This window comes from Thamnophis sirtalis, unplaced genomic scaffold (genome assembly GCF_051295495.1).
Source record: "Thamnophis sirtalis isolate CommonGarterSnake01/CBP01778 unplaced genomic scaffold, rThaSir2_p1.2 scaffold_3, whole genome shotgun sequence".
Taxonomy (NCBI): domain Eukaryota; kingdom Metazoa; phylum Chordata; class Lepidosauria; order Squamata; family Natricidae; genus Thamnophis; species Thamnophis sirtalis.
In genome coordinates, this window is record NW_028261383.1 from 77,759,722 (window position 1) to 77,775,969 (window position 16,248).

General features: G+C 37.7%; 1 protein-coding gene across 2 annotated transcripts; it reads right to left on the minus strand.

Annotated features, from left to right (window-relative positions):
• Nucleotides 1–5,818: 5,818 nt before the first annotated feature.
• On the minus strand, nucleotides 5,819–16,207 carry CYB561D2 (cytochrome b561 family member D2). Of its 2 annotated transcripts, none has more exons than XM_014058098.2 (4): nucleotides 16,112–16,207; nucleotides 13,971–14,275; nucleotides 11,721–11,758; nucleotides 5,819–9,956 (listed from the first exon to the last, which is right to left on the minus strand). In XM_014058098.2, exons 2-4 carry the CDS (start codon nucleotides 14,095–14,097, stop codon nucleotides 9,453–9,455), a joined length of 669 nt encoding a protein of 222 aa, XP_013913573.2. In that variant the 5' UTR covers nucleotides 14,098–14,275; nucleotides 16,112–16,207; the 3' UTR covers nucleotides 5,819–9,452. The 2 variants fall into 2 exon arrangements, with proteins under 2 accessions (XP_013913573.2, XP_013913574.2); XM_014058099.2 differs by having other exon boundaries at nucleotides 16,041–16,116.
• Nucleotides 16,208–16,248: the final 41 nt, after the last annotated feature.

Consider the following 16,248-nt stretch of genomic DNA (forward strand, 5'->3'; position numbering starts at 1 on the left):
GCTTGAGTAAAAAAACTGAACCACGATATCTTAAAGTTTAGTGTTTCCAACTGCAGCTGTCTCCTAATTATTTTGCTTATCTGGTCTTTAAAATTTCCAGGGTTGAATACCTGTCTACTTCTTAGGACTTAATACTTCTCCATGGTATCGACGGGAGAGTCCAGGATGGGTTATACTAGCCTGCTAGCTTGTTGACTGAATTGAATATCTGAAGACATGCCTCCTTGGCAATGGTCCCCAGTCTTTCAATTCAGTCTCAGCTCGCAGTACTGGTTTTCTTGAGCTCTCAGCTCACGTTTTGAAGGATTGTTGGCTTGTGATATAAATTGGTTTGACATCAATAGAAGAGAACGACAGTACATCGTGTTGTGAATTAGTCCTGTAGGCGCCATTGCGGGGCTCTTTAGCCCTAGATTTAGCGCTTCCTGTGTTCGCCCCTTTGAGCTACGATCTTTTGCCTCAGGGACTCTTAACGGACATTGAGGTTGTCCTTAATTGCGCAGGAAAGATCACGTTTATTAAAAGCATAGCAAGATCTTTTTGTGTGCTGTGCGTCTGCAATTGGAGGATTAGCAGCAGATTTCTGCGAATTGTAGTTTGCTTTTTGTGTTGATTATTCTACAACTTGACACTAATGGTTGCGTTTTCGAGGCTGGCAACGCCGTTTGGTCGTGTGGCTTGGACATTTTAAAATAGCAAAAGAAGGGCGCTAAACCTATGGGTAGTCCTCAACGTATGATTGCAATGTATGTTAAGTGAAAAAGTTGTTTCTAATATATTTCCCATATATTAGAAAAGCCAAAAAATATGTGAAAAGCTAGGCAATCTGAAAAATTACATTCAGAAATTTGAGTTCACAGGCAGTCTCAGAAGCTAGTTTGAATTGCTGGATCAATGTCTGATTAGAATAATTTATTAATATTGGACTTAATTTGACAAGATTCAAAACTAGTAACCTGTGCATGTACAAAAGGACTTTTTCAACTTAAATTTTTAAATCCATTTATAAGTCCCAAATGGATTAATTTTCTAAATCACTTTAAAAGTCTGAATCACTTTTTGGGTGGCTTAGATAACCTGGTATTTACAACACTGTAGTTCTGGTTGAAATCTTAGACCAGGGGTATCAAACTCACAACCTGTGGGCTGGATGCCCCATGTGCTGGCCATGCCCACCTCCATTTTAGCAAAAGGGAAGTTGCAATATGTCACGTGACAACTACATGACAGTGCAAGTTTGACACGCCTGTCTCAGACCATTAATAAAAAAAAAAGTTCTTAATGAAAGACTTGGTTACAGTTTGACTACTGTGAATTATAAATAGAGAGCCAGTTTAGTGAAGTGGTTAAGGTATGCCACTAAAAACCAGGAGACTGAGTTCTAGCCCTACCTTAGGCACACAAAGCCAGCTGGATGACCTTGGGCCAGTTTCTCTCTATGAGCTGTTTTTAATTATTTTATTTCCAGTTATTTCCAATGTCACCCCTCCCCCCAAAAAAACAAAGATGAGACCTCAAAAAAGTGCATAAAAACACACATTGTTTCCCCAGTTATTTGCCCAACTAATTTGAGCTCTATTTACTGTTTTAAAAAATCAGTTAACAGGTAAAATCAACAACAAAACTAAACTTCAAAACTCTTGTTAACATTCTAGTATTGTATTTTACATGTAGAAAGTCCTCTACGGCTTCTAATCTACCATAGACCACTGCTATCATTATCTTTAATCTGTCCAGGATCAAATTTGATTGATTCTTGAAAATATATGAAGCTTTTCCTTAAAATTCTAACTGGAATCTTTCCCAATAATTGCATCTCATTCCCCAAAGTCATAGTTCTCTACTGATCTCTGTAGCACTTGTTCAGAGATATTTTTGTGCAGGTTTGAACTACAACATCTCTTCAACAGTTGTCTTCTGAGGGAATATAATATGTCTATCCCATAATATCTTTATTTTCTTTTAAAAGATCAGTTTATTGCTGATCCAAACTGCCAACTTAAATTTGTGACCCTTTTGGCCTTCTCCAATGAATCTGTAATTCTCCAACAAAGCTATTACAATTCTGTCAACAACAAATTGACTTCCAATTCATCCAATTGCAAGTCTGATTTAACGGTAATTACCTCTCTGAGTATTGTGCTTGTACGTTTCAAGAAGGCTTTGAAATTAAGTTGTTCTGGCTCTCTCATTTCTTTTATATCTCTTTTTGTGGGCATTGCAAAGAATATATAATGCATAATGTTAATATTTAATATACTGTTATTTTCATTTTAAATATAATCCAGATTTCTTTTATAGCCAGATTTCACAAAAAAATGTAGGCAATTCCTCTCAAAGATAAAAGAAGTAGATCTTCTGTAACAAAAATGTCCACAGGAAAAAATTAAGATAATGTTCCTCACAGGGAATATTCTATTTATTCCCAGAGAATAAATAGAAATGAAAGAGGTTTCCCCTCTCTTTAGAGAAAAAAAGAGAAACCAGACATATATACAAAATAAAGTAGCAAAGTTTTTTTAATTGAAAAAATGCAAAACTCTCGTCCAGTGCAGATATAAATCAAATCAGATCACTTTCACTACCAAGGAGGGAATAACTTCCAAAATCTTGCCAAAAAACTTGCAGGATTAGTTCAGTCATGAGGAGGTAACAATGATTTGATGGTATGTGCACACTCGTAAATTAGAAGTACCCTCACTGTTTTGTGAAGTATTTTGTTAGTAGCAACCATTGCGGAGAAAATTCAGTAAAATGAATAGATACCTATTTTATCACTTACTTGTTACGCTGCTATAAAAAGATATGATTTTTTTATCTAGAATGTATCTTTAAACTGCCTTTATTCATTTTCAGGCCATTTCTTTATCTGCATAATTGCATTTCAATGAAGCATTCAAGATCCTATTTGAATAATAGAAGCCTTATTGTTAGCATTAACCACTTCTTTGATAGTTTAAGAGGTTTTGAAATGTAGATTTGTTAAAGCTAGGCACCAATTCTTAGCCTTGAATTGCAGCCACAGCTGTTATCAGTCATACCTCTTTGACAAGCTTGCACATATTTCTCAGTATGGAAAAAAGGGGAAGAAAAAACATCAATTAATATTTCACCACCTTCCCATCATTACTTGTCAGTCTAGTTCATGCTGACATCACTTCTGCAGGGCCGGGCTTCTTCATATGTATAGTTAGCTGCATTCCTTGTTTTATTTTCAGTAATTGTTAACATTTTTAATTAGCCAGATTAGACTTTTTAGATGTCTCCAATTATTTATCATTGGAAATTATGACTGTGCAGTTTATATCTTCAGGAATTTCCAGCTACGGTATCTTGAGCTTTTCCTAGTATATCTAACCATAGAACGTTAATTAACACCTCTCTGGTTTTATTAATATCAACTTAACTGAATTTTGGAGTACATTTGTGTTCCTTAAACAACTGCATTTTGTTATTCTCATCATGGTTAGCTTTTCATAGATTGAATTCCAGTGTGCCATTGCCTCCCAGGTTCCTGTACTGTACAAAGTTTATTAGTGAATTTTGCTATGTGGGCTGAGATCAGATTAATTCCCCCATTCCAAATCTGCATTCTGAAAGACAATGTTTTCAGCAATGCATTTGGGGAATTAGTTTCCATGACTGTGGGGTTTGTGTTCCTTAAACATTTGCATTTTGTTATTCTCATCATACTTCCTATCATTACCACTGCACTTTCCCATTTTACTTCATCAACATCTAGTGTAATGAGTTACTTAAACTGGTAATGAAATCAGAACAGAAGACAATATTCCAGAGATGTCAGCAGGAACAGGAGCAGTGCATATAAAAACATCTCACAAGGCCTGATGATTTTAAAATATTCAGCCATGAGGTAAGACTTTGCTATTGAACAAGTCAATATAAAACCTGTTCAATATTATTATATATTGTAGTCAAATAGACAAATGTGGCCTGTTGGCTGCCAGCAGAGCTAGCAGCAAAGTCATGTGTTTGTGTGTCTGTGTGTGTGTGTGTGTGTGTTTAAATAAACACAAAACAAGACACAACAAACACCATAAAAACATCTTCCATTACAAATTGTAAAAAGTGTGTCAATTGGTTACAAAGAACTTTCGTGCATCCCTTCCACCATCATCACCTATGATTCATATCAAGTTATATATTTTACATCAGATATATTTACATATATATTACTATCATAATACCTCATCCTTCATATGACTATAGTTGTTTTAACGTCCCTTTATAACAAATATTCCAAAGTTTAAAACAAAACAACATAATGGCATTTCATTATCTATTTTCAATATCATCCAACAACATATCTTTATAACACATTCAAAATAAAAATTGTTTGATAACAAAAATTTTGCACCTCTTTTCTTAATCACTCTTTACAATTTATATCCAATTTCCCTTTTATCATGTTGCTACAAATATTACATTATTAACATCAGTCATTTATTTAACAATAGTTTGACTAAATTTATCTTACTTTTTCCCCTTTTTTCACCATTTAAAATTTATACCAAATTTCCTCTTATCAAACCAATACATATGTATACATTGTTATCATTATCAATTATTTATCTAACTTTATCCATTATCACTTCATTTTTAACATAATGCTCTTAATTTTAGCTAACTTTAACTAGTGTTTTGTTATTGGTTTTCATATCTCAACCAGTGTCTTTCCAGTAATAGTGTAGTCCTATTTCTTTTGCCATTTGTGGAATTAGTCTTCTGGTTATTTCCTTAATCAAATTTGTGTGGACTTCTCTTTGCAACTTGTTGCTTGTTACATATCTTGTAAAATCTCGAGACCCTCCATCAGCTTCTTTAATCAGCTTATCTTTGGTTAACAGTAGTGCTTTTGTGAAAGTTTCTCTCCTTAAATCAATCAATTCTTCTCTTTTTTCTTCTTCTATATCTTGAGATCTGGAGTAGAGTGCCTTTCCATCTATCTTCCCTTTCCATGTTCCACTCTTTCCATCTCCAACCACACCCAGTTCACTGTCAATATCCACAATTATCTTGAAAGCCAGGGCCTTCTGTTCTCCTGCAGTTAGAGAGGCAGTTGTATTCTGGAGCTGAGTGAGGAGAATGAACAGGTGGGCCCATCCCAGATGCATGTATGCGAGGGGAGGATAGCAATGGAAAGCAATAAGCTGGCTCTCAGGGAAAAGAAGACCTAGATGCTAGACAGCCCCTCTGGTTGGAAAATAAATAGTAGAAGTTTGGGAGTGGCAGGTTGTCACAGACAACCATTCATTTCCAACGTACATCAATCATGTCGGATTCCTTTGCCAGAACCAGGTTTGTTGGGACTAATTGTTCTATATTTGAAGTGCCAATGGAATCTCTCTGCTGAGAAATAATAGGGAGTGAATTTGCCTCAGCCAATGTGAACAAAACTGTTCCTGCCCTGACTTAAATAAAAAGAGGTTTGTGTTACTTGTGAGTAAGCAGTTTCTCATTTCTTGTGAAGGCTGGGTCAGAACATAATATATGAATTCATGCACAGGCTCTAATAACAGATTCTAATTCTAGTCATAGCTAATCTGGCTGCTGTATTAAATTATTGCTCAATGACTTGAAAATAACTCAAGTTTTTCTTAAAATATTGTGGCCATAATGAGTAATGTTCGCTTGAAACACAGGCAGAAATCTTAATGAAAGGGAATAAGGTTAATAGAAATATCTGAGGTTGTTACACTTTCACAAAATATGAAGCTATCATTCCAATAATTTCTGCCTGCCTGAATAATTCAAAATTATCTGAAGGAAGCAAAAACAAGCAGTATGTCACAGTTGCTGCATTTTTAAAAAAATCTTTATTTCAGCGCTGATAATTACAAGCTTCTTTTCCCCACTCCCAAGTTTCAGTGGTAGGTTCATTTGCTACACAGTTTGGTGGCATATATTTTGTTTTTGATGTTTTCAGATAACAAATATTACCTCTGTTCCCTCTTACCAAGGTAGCAGTCATTACTTGACTGGTTTAATGAGTAAACACTGGGCAAAAAAGTAGCATTAGAACCAGTTATAAACTGTTCATTTTGGTATCTATGAGATGATTAATCTTCCCTATGCCTTCTTCAGTGCAAATACAAACTTTTTAAGCCTAGTGTATGTTTTTTTAATTATAATACTGTATGGCAAAATATATGTTGGAACACAAGTAGCAACTACAGATACCTAAACTATAAACCACTGGAAATGCAGGCATTTAGGTGTTGCTTGAAAAGAGCATATCTCATACTCATTACACAATGTCATGTGGTAAATATCTTAACAAGATCATTAATCTTTATTCTTGCCTTTGCAAAAGAAAGCTGAATTAAATTTAAAAATAGGACCGGAGGAGAATGCAATCAAAGCCTACATTGTAACTAAAGTTACCTGTGGCCATCTGTCTTTGAAAACTACAGAACTTAAGTTAGTCTGTTTCATTGACTGCAACATGAGTGTCTTTAAATACATCAGTACTAACAGTTCCTCTGTGACACAATATTATTTCCCCATTAAAGAAGCTTTTCTGTGATTATTTTTCTCCCACTTTGGAAAGCAGGTGTTATCCTTTCTGAATAGTAGAATACAAAGATATATTTATTTAAGGAGATCCTGGAAGTAACATAAGCAGTTACCGAAATTGTTTTAACAAACATTAACTAAATGTTTGTTAACAAACAAAACGTATTATGGGAGGTCAATTGTTGCGGATAGCCAAGATAAAAAAACAAAAGCATTTAGATTTCTTCCCCATTTCGGAAAAGCAAACAGAAAAAGCATAATCTTTTTCTACGTTCTTTAAGAACCTCAGCATGCTTGAGAAGTGCTTTAATGTAAGAATTAAAGATGAATGAAAATGCTGATTATGCACATGTATTTAATCACATTGAACTTTTCTGGAGCTCTGTTTGCATGATATATCTTTTTTTAAAGAACTGTGCATATGAAACAATTCCAAGTCTTGAGAAATGAGAGGATTTCTTTGTCAATGCCTTTCTGCCTGTAATTGCAGGATCAAACTATTTAGTACTACTCAGATATTGAAAAGTTTGAGTCAAAACCAAGAATAATTTGCCTGATTTAATGAGCAGAAGCTAAGCCTTTTTTCCTTTACAAGTCTAAAAGATGAGGTTTCATTCACTTGTGACAGATCCTCCAACTAGTTTCCTCATGAGTTTTGGGACTATAGTTCCCATCACTCCAAGCTATCATCAATTTGCCATAAGTTCCCACTTTAGAGAACAGGATACTATATAATACAATATGAGAAAGAATTTCAGGAGTTAGGAGAGTTCTTGCCTTTTGTTGTTTTAAAAAGAAATTAAAAAGAAACCTGAAGCAGCACACTTGGTTAGCCATTATGCTAATGCTATGGGATGGATTCATCCATCCTGCTAAACTTTGGTTTCTTTTAAATTTTAACCATGGCTTGTAGAATAAACTATGGTGGTCTGGTTCATAAAAATGCCATAATGGTTTAATTAACATAAATTTAAGCCAAAACAACAACCAAAATATAGTACTTTAGCTTTAACTTAGCCAGCATGCTTTGAAATTTCATGGCTGCCAAAGCTGTCATCTAATCACCTTTAAATTCAATGCATACTGCCAAGAGACAGATTCAACTCATTTTACACAAGTTCATATCCGAAGCTGTACTATAAAGTGTTGAGAGAGATTGAAACAGTTCTATTTCCCAATCTTTTGCACATCTCTTTGGATTCATAGCCCCTTGAATATTTGTCATGTCTCTCCTTCATATGTGGGATACAAGCTTTATTAAGTCTATTAAGTGTATTTTTAAGAATCAGCATTCAGCCTTTATAATAGTACATAACAAGGAAAAACAAGATAAGTTGAAAGAAGGTTAGAGAAGAAATACGAGAGATTACAAGACACGAGCTGCCAAGCAGGAGAAGAGAAATTAGATACTCCCTATTAACTATTGGTAGGGAAAGACAGATAATCAAATGTGCATTGTGAAAGTCATTCAAAACTCTGGGTGGCTTCAACATTTTTTTTATAATAATAGGGATAAAATAGTATTCTTTACCCTGCATTTTCTCATCTTTCTAAAAATAGTTTGTGCTTATTTCCTTGCCATTAGACTGGTGTTTCCAACCCTAGCCATTTTAAGATGTGGGGATTTGAGTCCCAGAATGTTCTAGCCAGCATTCTCAGCTGATGTATTCTGGGAGCTGAAGTCCACACAACTTAAAATATTAAAGTTGGAAGTTAAATCTTCCTGGTTACATCTTTTGTCTATAAAATTCTAGTGGCATTACAATTTATAATTATAGATGTACATGGCCACATCAAGAATAATCTAGGTTCTCATGGGTTACTTGCTCCTGGATAAGGATACCATATGCTTTCACGGGACACATCTTTTGAAAACTTATTAAAGGGTTATCAAAGTAAGCACCTCACTGTTATGCTCTGCTAACCTTCCTATTATGCCATTAAACCAGGGCTAATAACATGAAATGGTTGACTATAATTAAAATTCTGGCAGGGATCCAGGAATGTATGTTCCTGTTTTCTGCTTTAAATTAAAGTGCCTTTTTACAGCTCCGCATCTTTTAATTGCAGAGCAGAAAGTCAGAATATTGGTTGGGAATAGAGTTACAATAATCCCAATGTATCTAGGGAATAGGGGGACATTGATTTTAAGTGATACCTTTTATGCTGAAGAGCTGTCTCTATCTTACAGGTTAACATGCATTTGAACTCCTTCAGGAGATGACAGTATTTGGGAGCAGGACTGATAGGCTTGAGTAAGAAAAACAACAGGTAAAGGAATATTCATTTTCTGAAGGTTTTTTCTTCACATTTTCCATCTGCACAAAACAATTCTATTTTTTAAAAAAATGTAAAATATATTATTAGCCCTTGATCAGCACATACGATTTAGCTAATATAGCTGGATATGCTGTACCCTCACATAGCATGTGACTTTAAAAAAAAGAGGAAGAATTGACCATCAATGCAAACAAAAACTGAATACATTGAATAAAAGCCATCCTTTCAAAGAGGAAGTTTAAAAATGCCCATGCCTTAGAACTGAGCACTAATCTCGAAGAGAAGTTACAGCAAGTTAGATTTACAATCATAGATGCACCTGGCCAATCAAGAATAATTTAAACCACTGATTTCATTCAGGGGTGAAGGAGTACCAATAGAGCAAAGTTGGGCTCTTATACAATACTAATAATTATTATAGTTCTAGCAATGGGATTGCAAGAAACTTTGTTCAACAGCATAGGGATCTCTGCTATGGAAAAATTGAAGCAATTAAAAAAAATCCGTACAAAGTTAGAGGCAGGTAGAAAGAGATTCTTGAGTTCCAGTACTCCTGTATATAGCTATGGATTCCTTCCAGATAATGCAGAAATGCCTCTGGGATCACACACAGATGTCTTGTTTTAAGACTGTTTTCAAGGCTGGATTCTTTTACGGTAGAGATAAGCATTGCTCACTTGGTTCATGATAATCAAACTGGTGAGACTAGGGCACAGCACAATTAGATACCAGGAGATTCCAGTCACAGTTGTGGAAAACCACAGGGAACACATGCCCAGCATCAAGCTGGCACAACCAAGAAGATACCCAATCAGCCCTGATGTGGCATGGTACAGTTTCAGTTTGGTAAGGGTCCAGTTCTTCATCAGTTTGGGATAGAGCAGGGCGAGCCCACCCATGCACTGCAGGCTAGCATATACCACTGTCAGCAAGCCAGTCTGGCCATGCCAGGTGACAAAGTGCTCTTTCCCATTGAGGTACTTGTTATAGCTGATAATGGCCAATCCCAGCAATGCACAGATGAGAGCAAGCAGCTGTAAAGCCCAATGGAAGCGGACCTTGGCCTTGCGGGAGAAGGACCGGAGGAGGGAGCTCTCTGGAGAGAAAGTCAGCAGGGCCTCTGTCATCAGGAAGGAAAACTGGAAGAAGGAAAGAAGGAAAAAAAAACATAAGAGTATATAAAGGTTAGCTGAATTTTTTTTAAATTTTTTTTTATTATTTATTTTATTTATTCATTTATTAAACTTATATACCGCTTCATAGGGCTTTCAGCCCTCTCTAAGCGGTTTACAGATTTTTAGCAAATTGAGTCAGCAAATTGCCCCCTCAGTCTGGGTCCTCATTTCACCCACCTCGGAAGGATGGAAGGCTGAGTCAACCTTGAGCCGGTGAGATTTGAACTGCTGAACTGCAGATAACAGTCAGCAGAAGTGGCCTGCAGTACTGCACCCTAACCACTGCGCCACCTCGGCTTTTAGCAATACTTCATGCAAAAATTTGGGAAACGGTCAGATATTTAGTAAGACAGTAATTTGTCAATGGGGGAGGCTCTATTCAAGAAGACACAGTACGTTACTTTTAAATGAAATTCTGCAAAAGTGAAAATACAGATATACAGAGACAATATATAGAGGGATTCATTGAAACAGGGCAGCAGAAGTGTTATGCTATTTTTCCCAACTTCCATTAGTAAAGAATACACACCTGTCCCCTATTATGTGCAACCAAGTATTCTGCCTTTTTGCATGAAGAGACAGCAAATTGAACAACTTGTTATAAAAGAGAAGGTTGTACAACTTACAGTCAGTCACCTAGCAGCTGTTCAGAGTTACATCAGACCCCCCAAAGACTACTTATGACCTAGTCCTGAAGTTACAGCTGCTGCAGTGACCCTGCAGTCATTCATCCTTATGAACAACACAGTGATACTGTACTGCCCTCCTGCCTGTTTCCCTATTTCCACACATACACTGGGTCTCCAGAGGCCTTGGATCTGCTTCCCATCCTCCTCCTTACTTAACTTTCTAAAAACTCCAGAGCTTGAGTTAGGGAAGCACAGTTTTGTTGTTGAGGCACATTTTCCAAGAGGCCATATTAAATTGCCATTCATAAAATGGCAGACACTTCCAGGATTGTGCCACATGGGGTTGTTCATAAAATGGTAGCCGCTTTTGGGGTCGTGCCACACAGCCCAGCAATGAAGCATTTTGTTCTGTTTCCTAACATGGTCTGTGCAGTGCTGTGGAAAATGCCAGCGCTTTCTACAGCATTGCGCAGTTCATGTTAGGGAACCATAATGGATTGTTCTGTTACTGGGCCACAGCTGCCATTGCAGTGCAGCTACAAGGAACAGTGTTGCTAGGCAACATAGCCCAGCAGCAAACAATCCATATTGTAGCTGCGCTAAAATGGCAGCTGCATCTATGATGCAGCCACACATCCCAGGAACGCTGAGGGGTGATGTGGCATGCTCTCCTTCCCCAATGTGAGGTAAAGAGCTCTGGAGAGCTTCAAAAGCTATGTCAGTGATGGGGAATGGGCAGAAAGTCAAAGCCCTGTGGGGAATCAGTGCAGGGAGGTAGACTCAGGCCCCAGGGCTGTGGGGACCCCAAGAGGTGGGAAGCAGAGCATGGAGTGTTTTAGGAGGCCTTAGGAAGCCCAGGGCAGGTCGGCATGAGCCAGGACTTCTAGGACTTCCCCCCCCCCCCAATTGACACACTGTGTTCCGCTTAACGATCCACATAGTCATTTTAACAACTGCAGAGGGTGGAGGTCATTAAGTGAGGTGCTCTCTCGATTGTAATAGGCAGGGTATATTGTGGTCATTGGTCAAGGATTACCTGCATAGTTAGTTATTTTAGGGGAAAAAATCTAGAAAACATAATCTCGTTTGTTTGGCTTACCGCAAGAGACATTAAGAAAGGATGCCAGGAGAACAAACCTGGAAAGGAATGAGAGGAAAATCAATCTTTGCTGGTTAATCATGGCTGAAGATAAAGTATGCTCCTTACATTCAATTCATTCGTTGGAGTCTTAAGACACCCTGGTGTAAGATAATCCGACCCAAGGTTTCTATCATAGCTGTGCCTATGCTGATAATGCATTTGGAAGTCCCTGGAGCCATCAAAGGTAGAGCCACCAAAATCTGGAAGCTAATTAGGGACAATTTTCATCCTGTTTTCAGACTGGGTACTTTTAAGGGTAGAAATAGAACACAAGGATTTCATTCACATTCCTAAATTCTCCCAAATTAAGCAAAACAGGATCAACAAGTAATTATTGCCCTTGTATCCTTGTATCACTAATAAGATTTCTGCAGCTAAGAGGTTAAAGTGTAGCCCAGGACAGAAGAACTGACATGTCCACAGATACTGAAGTACAGTATTAATATGTTGACTGAGAAACTACAAGTAGAACAATACTAAATAGGCCAGTATTGGAAGCCCATTATTTGTGAAATAAGTAATTTTGAGGTTCTTTTCAAATATGAATCTAATAATCTCTTGAGGTTGAGGAAGAAATAAAACATGTCCATGGAGAATTTTTTTAAAAAAGAAAAGAGATTATTATGAAGTAAATTTTTAAGTGCTAATTCATGAAACTTTATACTACATAATATAATAAGGTAACACAACATACATTCTCAGAATTAAACGTTAATCAGTTTGGTCTAGTGGTTAAGAAACCACTAGAAACCTAGTGGTTCATGAGTTCCATAGCCCTGCCTTATCCATGAGAGCCAGCTGGGTGACCTTAAACCAATCAGTCTCACAGCCCAATTCACTTCAGAGTGGTGGTTGCAGGGAAAATAGGAGAAGGAAAGTGTGTTGGATATGTTCACTGAATTGAGTTACTTATAAAAAATAATAAAGACAGGATAGAAATAAAATAAACATATTGATTTATAATTTTGTTTTCTGTGATCCTGCAAAATGATGTATATTCTCAAAATTCTTTATTCAACATGGAAAATGGAGCTTAATTCATATTAAGCCTTTGCATTGAAGGCTCTTATTTCACTGTCATCTTCCTTTCACTAAAAGAAATGGATTACCTTTTTTTTGCAGAAGATACAGAACTATAACTAGATTGGAGAAGACACTGCAATGAATGGGATGAAGTCTGTAGTCAGTAAAACAAAAGCAAAGGCTATACACACTGACCAAATTCAGCAAGGCGATGCAATATGGATGCAATCCAGTCATAATCACAGATTATTATACATTAAGCATCCTTATGGCTAGAAATTGGAAGGCCATGACTACTAGTCCCATGTTAGGTATAAAGCCAGCTGTGTGACCTTGGACCAGTCACTCACACACACTCTTTTCCCTAGGACGACAATTGCAGGCCACTTCTACATACTTTTACCTTGCCAAGCAAATGCAGACTTGTCCAGACAGTCATCAGGATTAAACAATGACTCAAAGGCATGCACACAAATATAACTTTTTTTCTCTGAGAACTCAAGGTAGCATTTATGAATGGGGTCTTTCCCAACACTATCACAGCTATGATCCTATAAGATAAGTGGGGCTGAAGGCATGATTGGCCAAAATTTATCAAGAGAACTTCATAACTGAGTGGGATTTGAATCTAACTAGCTCAAGTACATCTTACCTCCCCACTTCACTAATTCTTTTAATTATATACGTATAGCAGTACAGTTGAAGTTGGAAAATCCAGAGTAGAGTGTTGGTCAAAATGGGTGACTAGAATTGCCAAGAATTGTCTAACTCAACCAGGAAGGTTACTGACTGACTTTCAGCCCGCCTTCCTCTTCCCCACCCTCCTATGTCCAGCCTTGCCCTCTAACTAAAGTCATTATCCAGCAGGACGATCTGTACTGTACAATATATCATAAGGATTCCTATCCATACTACCCTCCCGGCCTTCCGTAAAGCTACTAAGTCCTGGCTGTTCCGGCAGGCTGGAGGCTGTTAAAGCACCCAGCCGTCTTAATTGTGACTTGTGGATTTTAAAATTGTTGTATTGTCTTATTTATTCCCTCCCCTGTTTATTGTGAGCCGCCCGGAGTCCTTCGGGAGTGGGCGGCATACAAAACCAATAAACCAAACCAAACCAACCAAACCATGTTTCAAGTACTATTGGGGAAATAACACCACATGGTTCTCCCTTTGTTCTTTACTTACTTGATCCAGGTCTGGTGAGTACCACCATAACAATGGTGAATCCAAGAGAAACCAGGTGTGCGGTTGCACCAAAGACAGTCCTGAGAGAGTGGTAAATCCGAGATTCCGTTTCAACTGTCAGAGCCATGTCTTCTGGAATCTGAATAAGACGTTGGCCTTCCACTGTCCACTAATTATTGATCTTCTGTGTTTACATGCAAGACCTATCAAGTGTTCCAGAATATCAAAGTGAGGGAAAATTCAAGCACTACTGTCTTTAAACAAAAAAAATCTGCTTCAGGTTTCTCATGCTTCTGTCAATTATCCTGTGTGAGTAAATGTAAAGAGATAATATTAAGAAAAGAAGGAGCAAAGTAAAAGCATCTGGAAACCCAATAATCATCTTTAGTCCTCAAGTATAATCAAACAAAATCCTAGGCTATCAAAGCAGTCTTCATTTCCAACAAGAATGCCATCAAAACCTGGGATTCTGCCAGAAAGGAAACTAAATTTTAGATATTTTTAGGTTCTTAATGTAATGTAATATCTGTGGAAATACATCTCAATCATAAGCTATGAGTATGTTTGAATATGTATCATTAAAGAATACAGCAGGGTTCATGTCCACATCTGTCATGCTGCCCATCTTCAGTCCTCTGCAGCATAGTAGATGGCAAACACTTGAAACTCTGAAAAATAAAATTTCTAGATAAAACTCCTGAAAAATTGTTCAATCAAAAGCACTAATAGAAAACAGCAATGGATTATTTTTAATTTTTATGCACTATACAGCTTGCAAGCAATCTGTTCACCCCATTTTTATTGTTCAGGATTATATAAATATAAACATGAAAATATTTTTTTCCTCTGTTCATATTTACTCTTACTAACTGATGGTAATTTGTCCCAGTGAGCATCATCCTGAGATGACTTCTGACATTTCAAAATCCATCCATTAAATTATTTGCACCTGAAGGAATAGGCAAGCAACTTAAATATATAATCATACATGCATGTGTTTCTTACACATTTTCATAGAGAAAACTCATTGCTAATGAGAATTACAGTTCTATATACCCTGTAACAGCTATTTTGGAATCATAAATTTATAATATGCAAATTCAATTTGCCACAAATTTGCTTTACCTATATGGGGATGCCGTAATAAATGAAAACAACCTGAGAATTAAACTGCAAGCATTGTAAGAAGCTGAATCTATAGAGATACAACCTTAATTTAATAAAGGCATGGAACCAAGAAATCTGACTGACCTTAAGGCAGGTTGACCGTACCAATAGGCTTTCCTATCATACCTTGTTCAGGTATGCCTAAATAAATAAAATGTATAACGTGCTAGCTTATTGCCTAGGTTCCTACAAGATGCTGAACCATAAACAACACAACCCTCTTTTAGCCCTAAGCTGTTCTCTGTAATACAGTATTAAGGCAAAGAGACAGACGTCATAGCCTTCCTTTCTTTTATTTCAATGGCAAGGCAAGTCTCCCTCTTGAGCATTTTGAAAAAGAAGACGGGGACAGCCTGCATTTCGATTCAGCACCGAATAATTTAAAGGGCACAATCGAAAGTGGAGGTGGCTGCTGGAAGAAAGGAAGGAAGGAAACATGAGAAGCTGCGCTATCTAAAGAGACGCGCAGCTCTCAGGACTCCATCCAAAACGATGGTGCACAGTTTCGAGAATCATTTCGGGGAGAGGCAGAGAATGTGCCGATCTTCCGCCTCACCTGATCTGACAGCACCAGGACACAGATTCTCCTCGGATAAATCAGCCGTTCCCTACCTCGGCTTTGCCCACCCTACATCTTGCATTGCAACTGGCATAGGCGATAAGGTCTGTTAGTACAAGAGGTGTGGAGAGATGCCTCAACCAACTAAGGACCACCACCCCTAGGGTTTCTTTTTGTCAGAATGATAAGCGTTGAGTTCCCTGGCTGCTGTTCCACAAAAAGCATCCCAAGCCAGTAACCATACGGCACTAAAGCTAAGATCGGAATGGTAGTTACGGACGGAACTACGGAAGCAGAGCCCATCCCCTTCGGCAGATCTGCCCTAATCCGCCCACAAGGCTCACCAGGCTTTGAGAAAAGCATCCCTCTCCCAGCGCCAATCCAACCGTCTTGGCGGAGATTCCAAAGAACTCACCTCCGTCGAGAACAGCAGCATCGCAAAGGAGCATCAACTCCGGTGGAAGCCGAGGAAGTATCTGATGCCTTTTGATTGGGCAAGTCCACCCAGCTTGTCATACGTTCCTCCTACCCTGGCGGCCGGTCTCTTCGTCT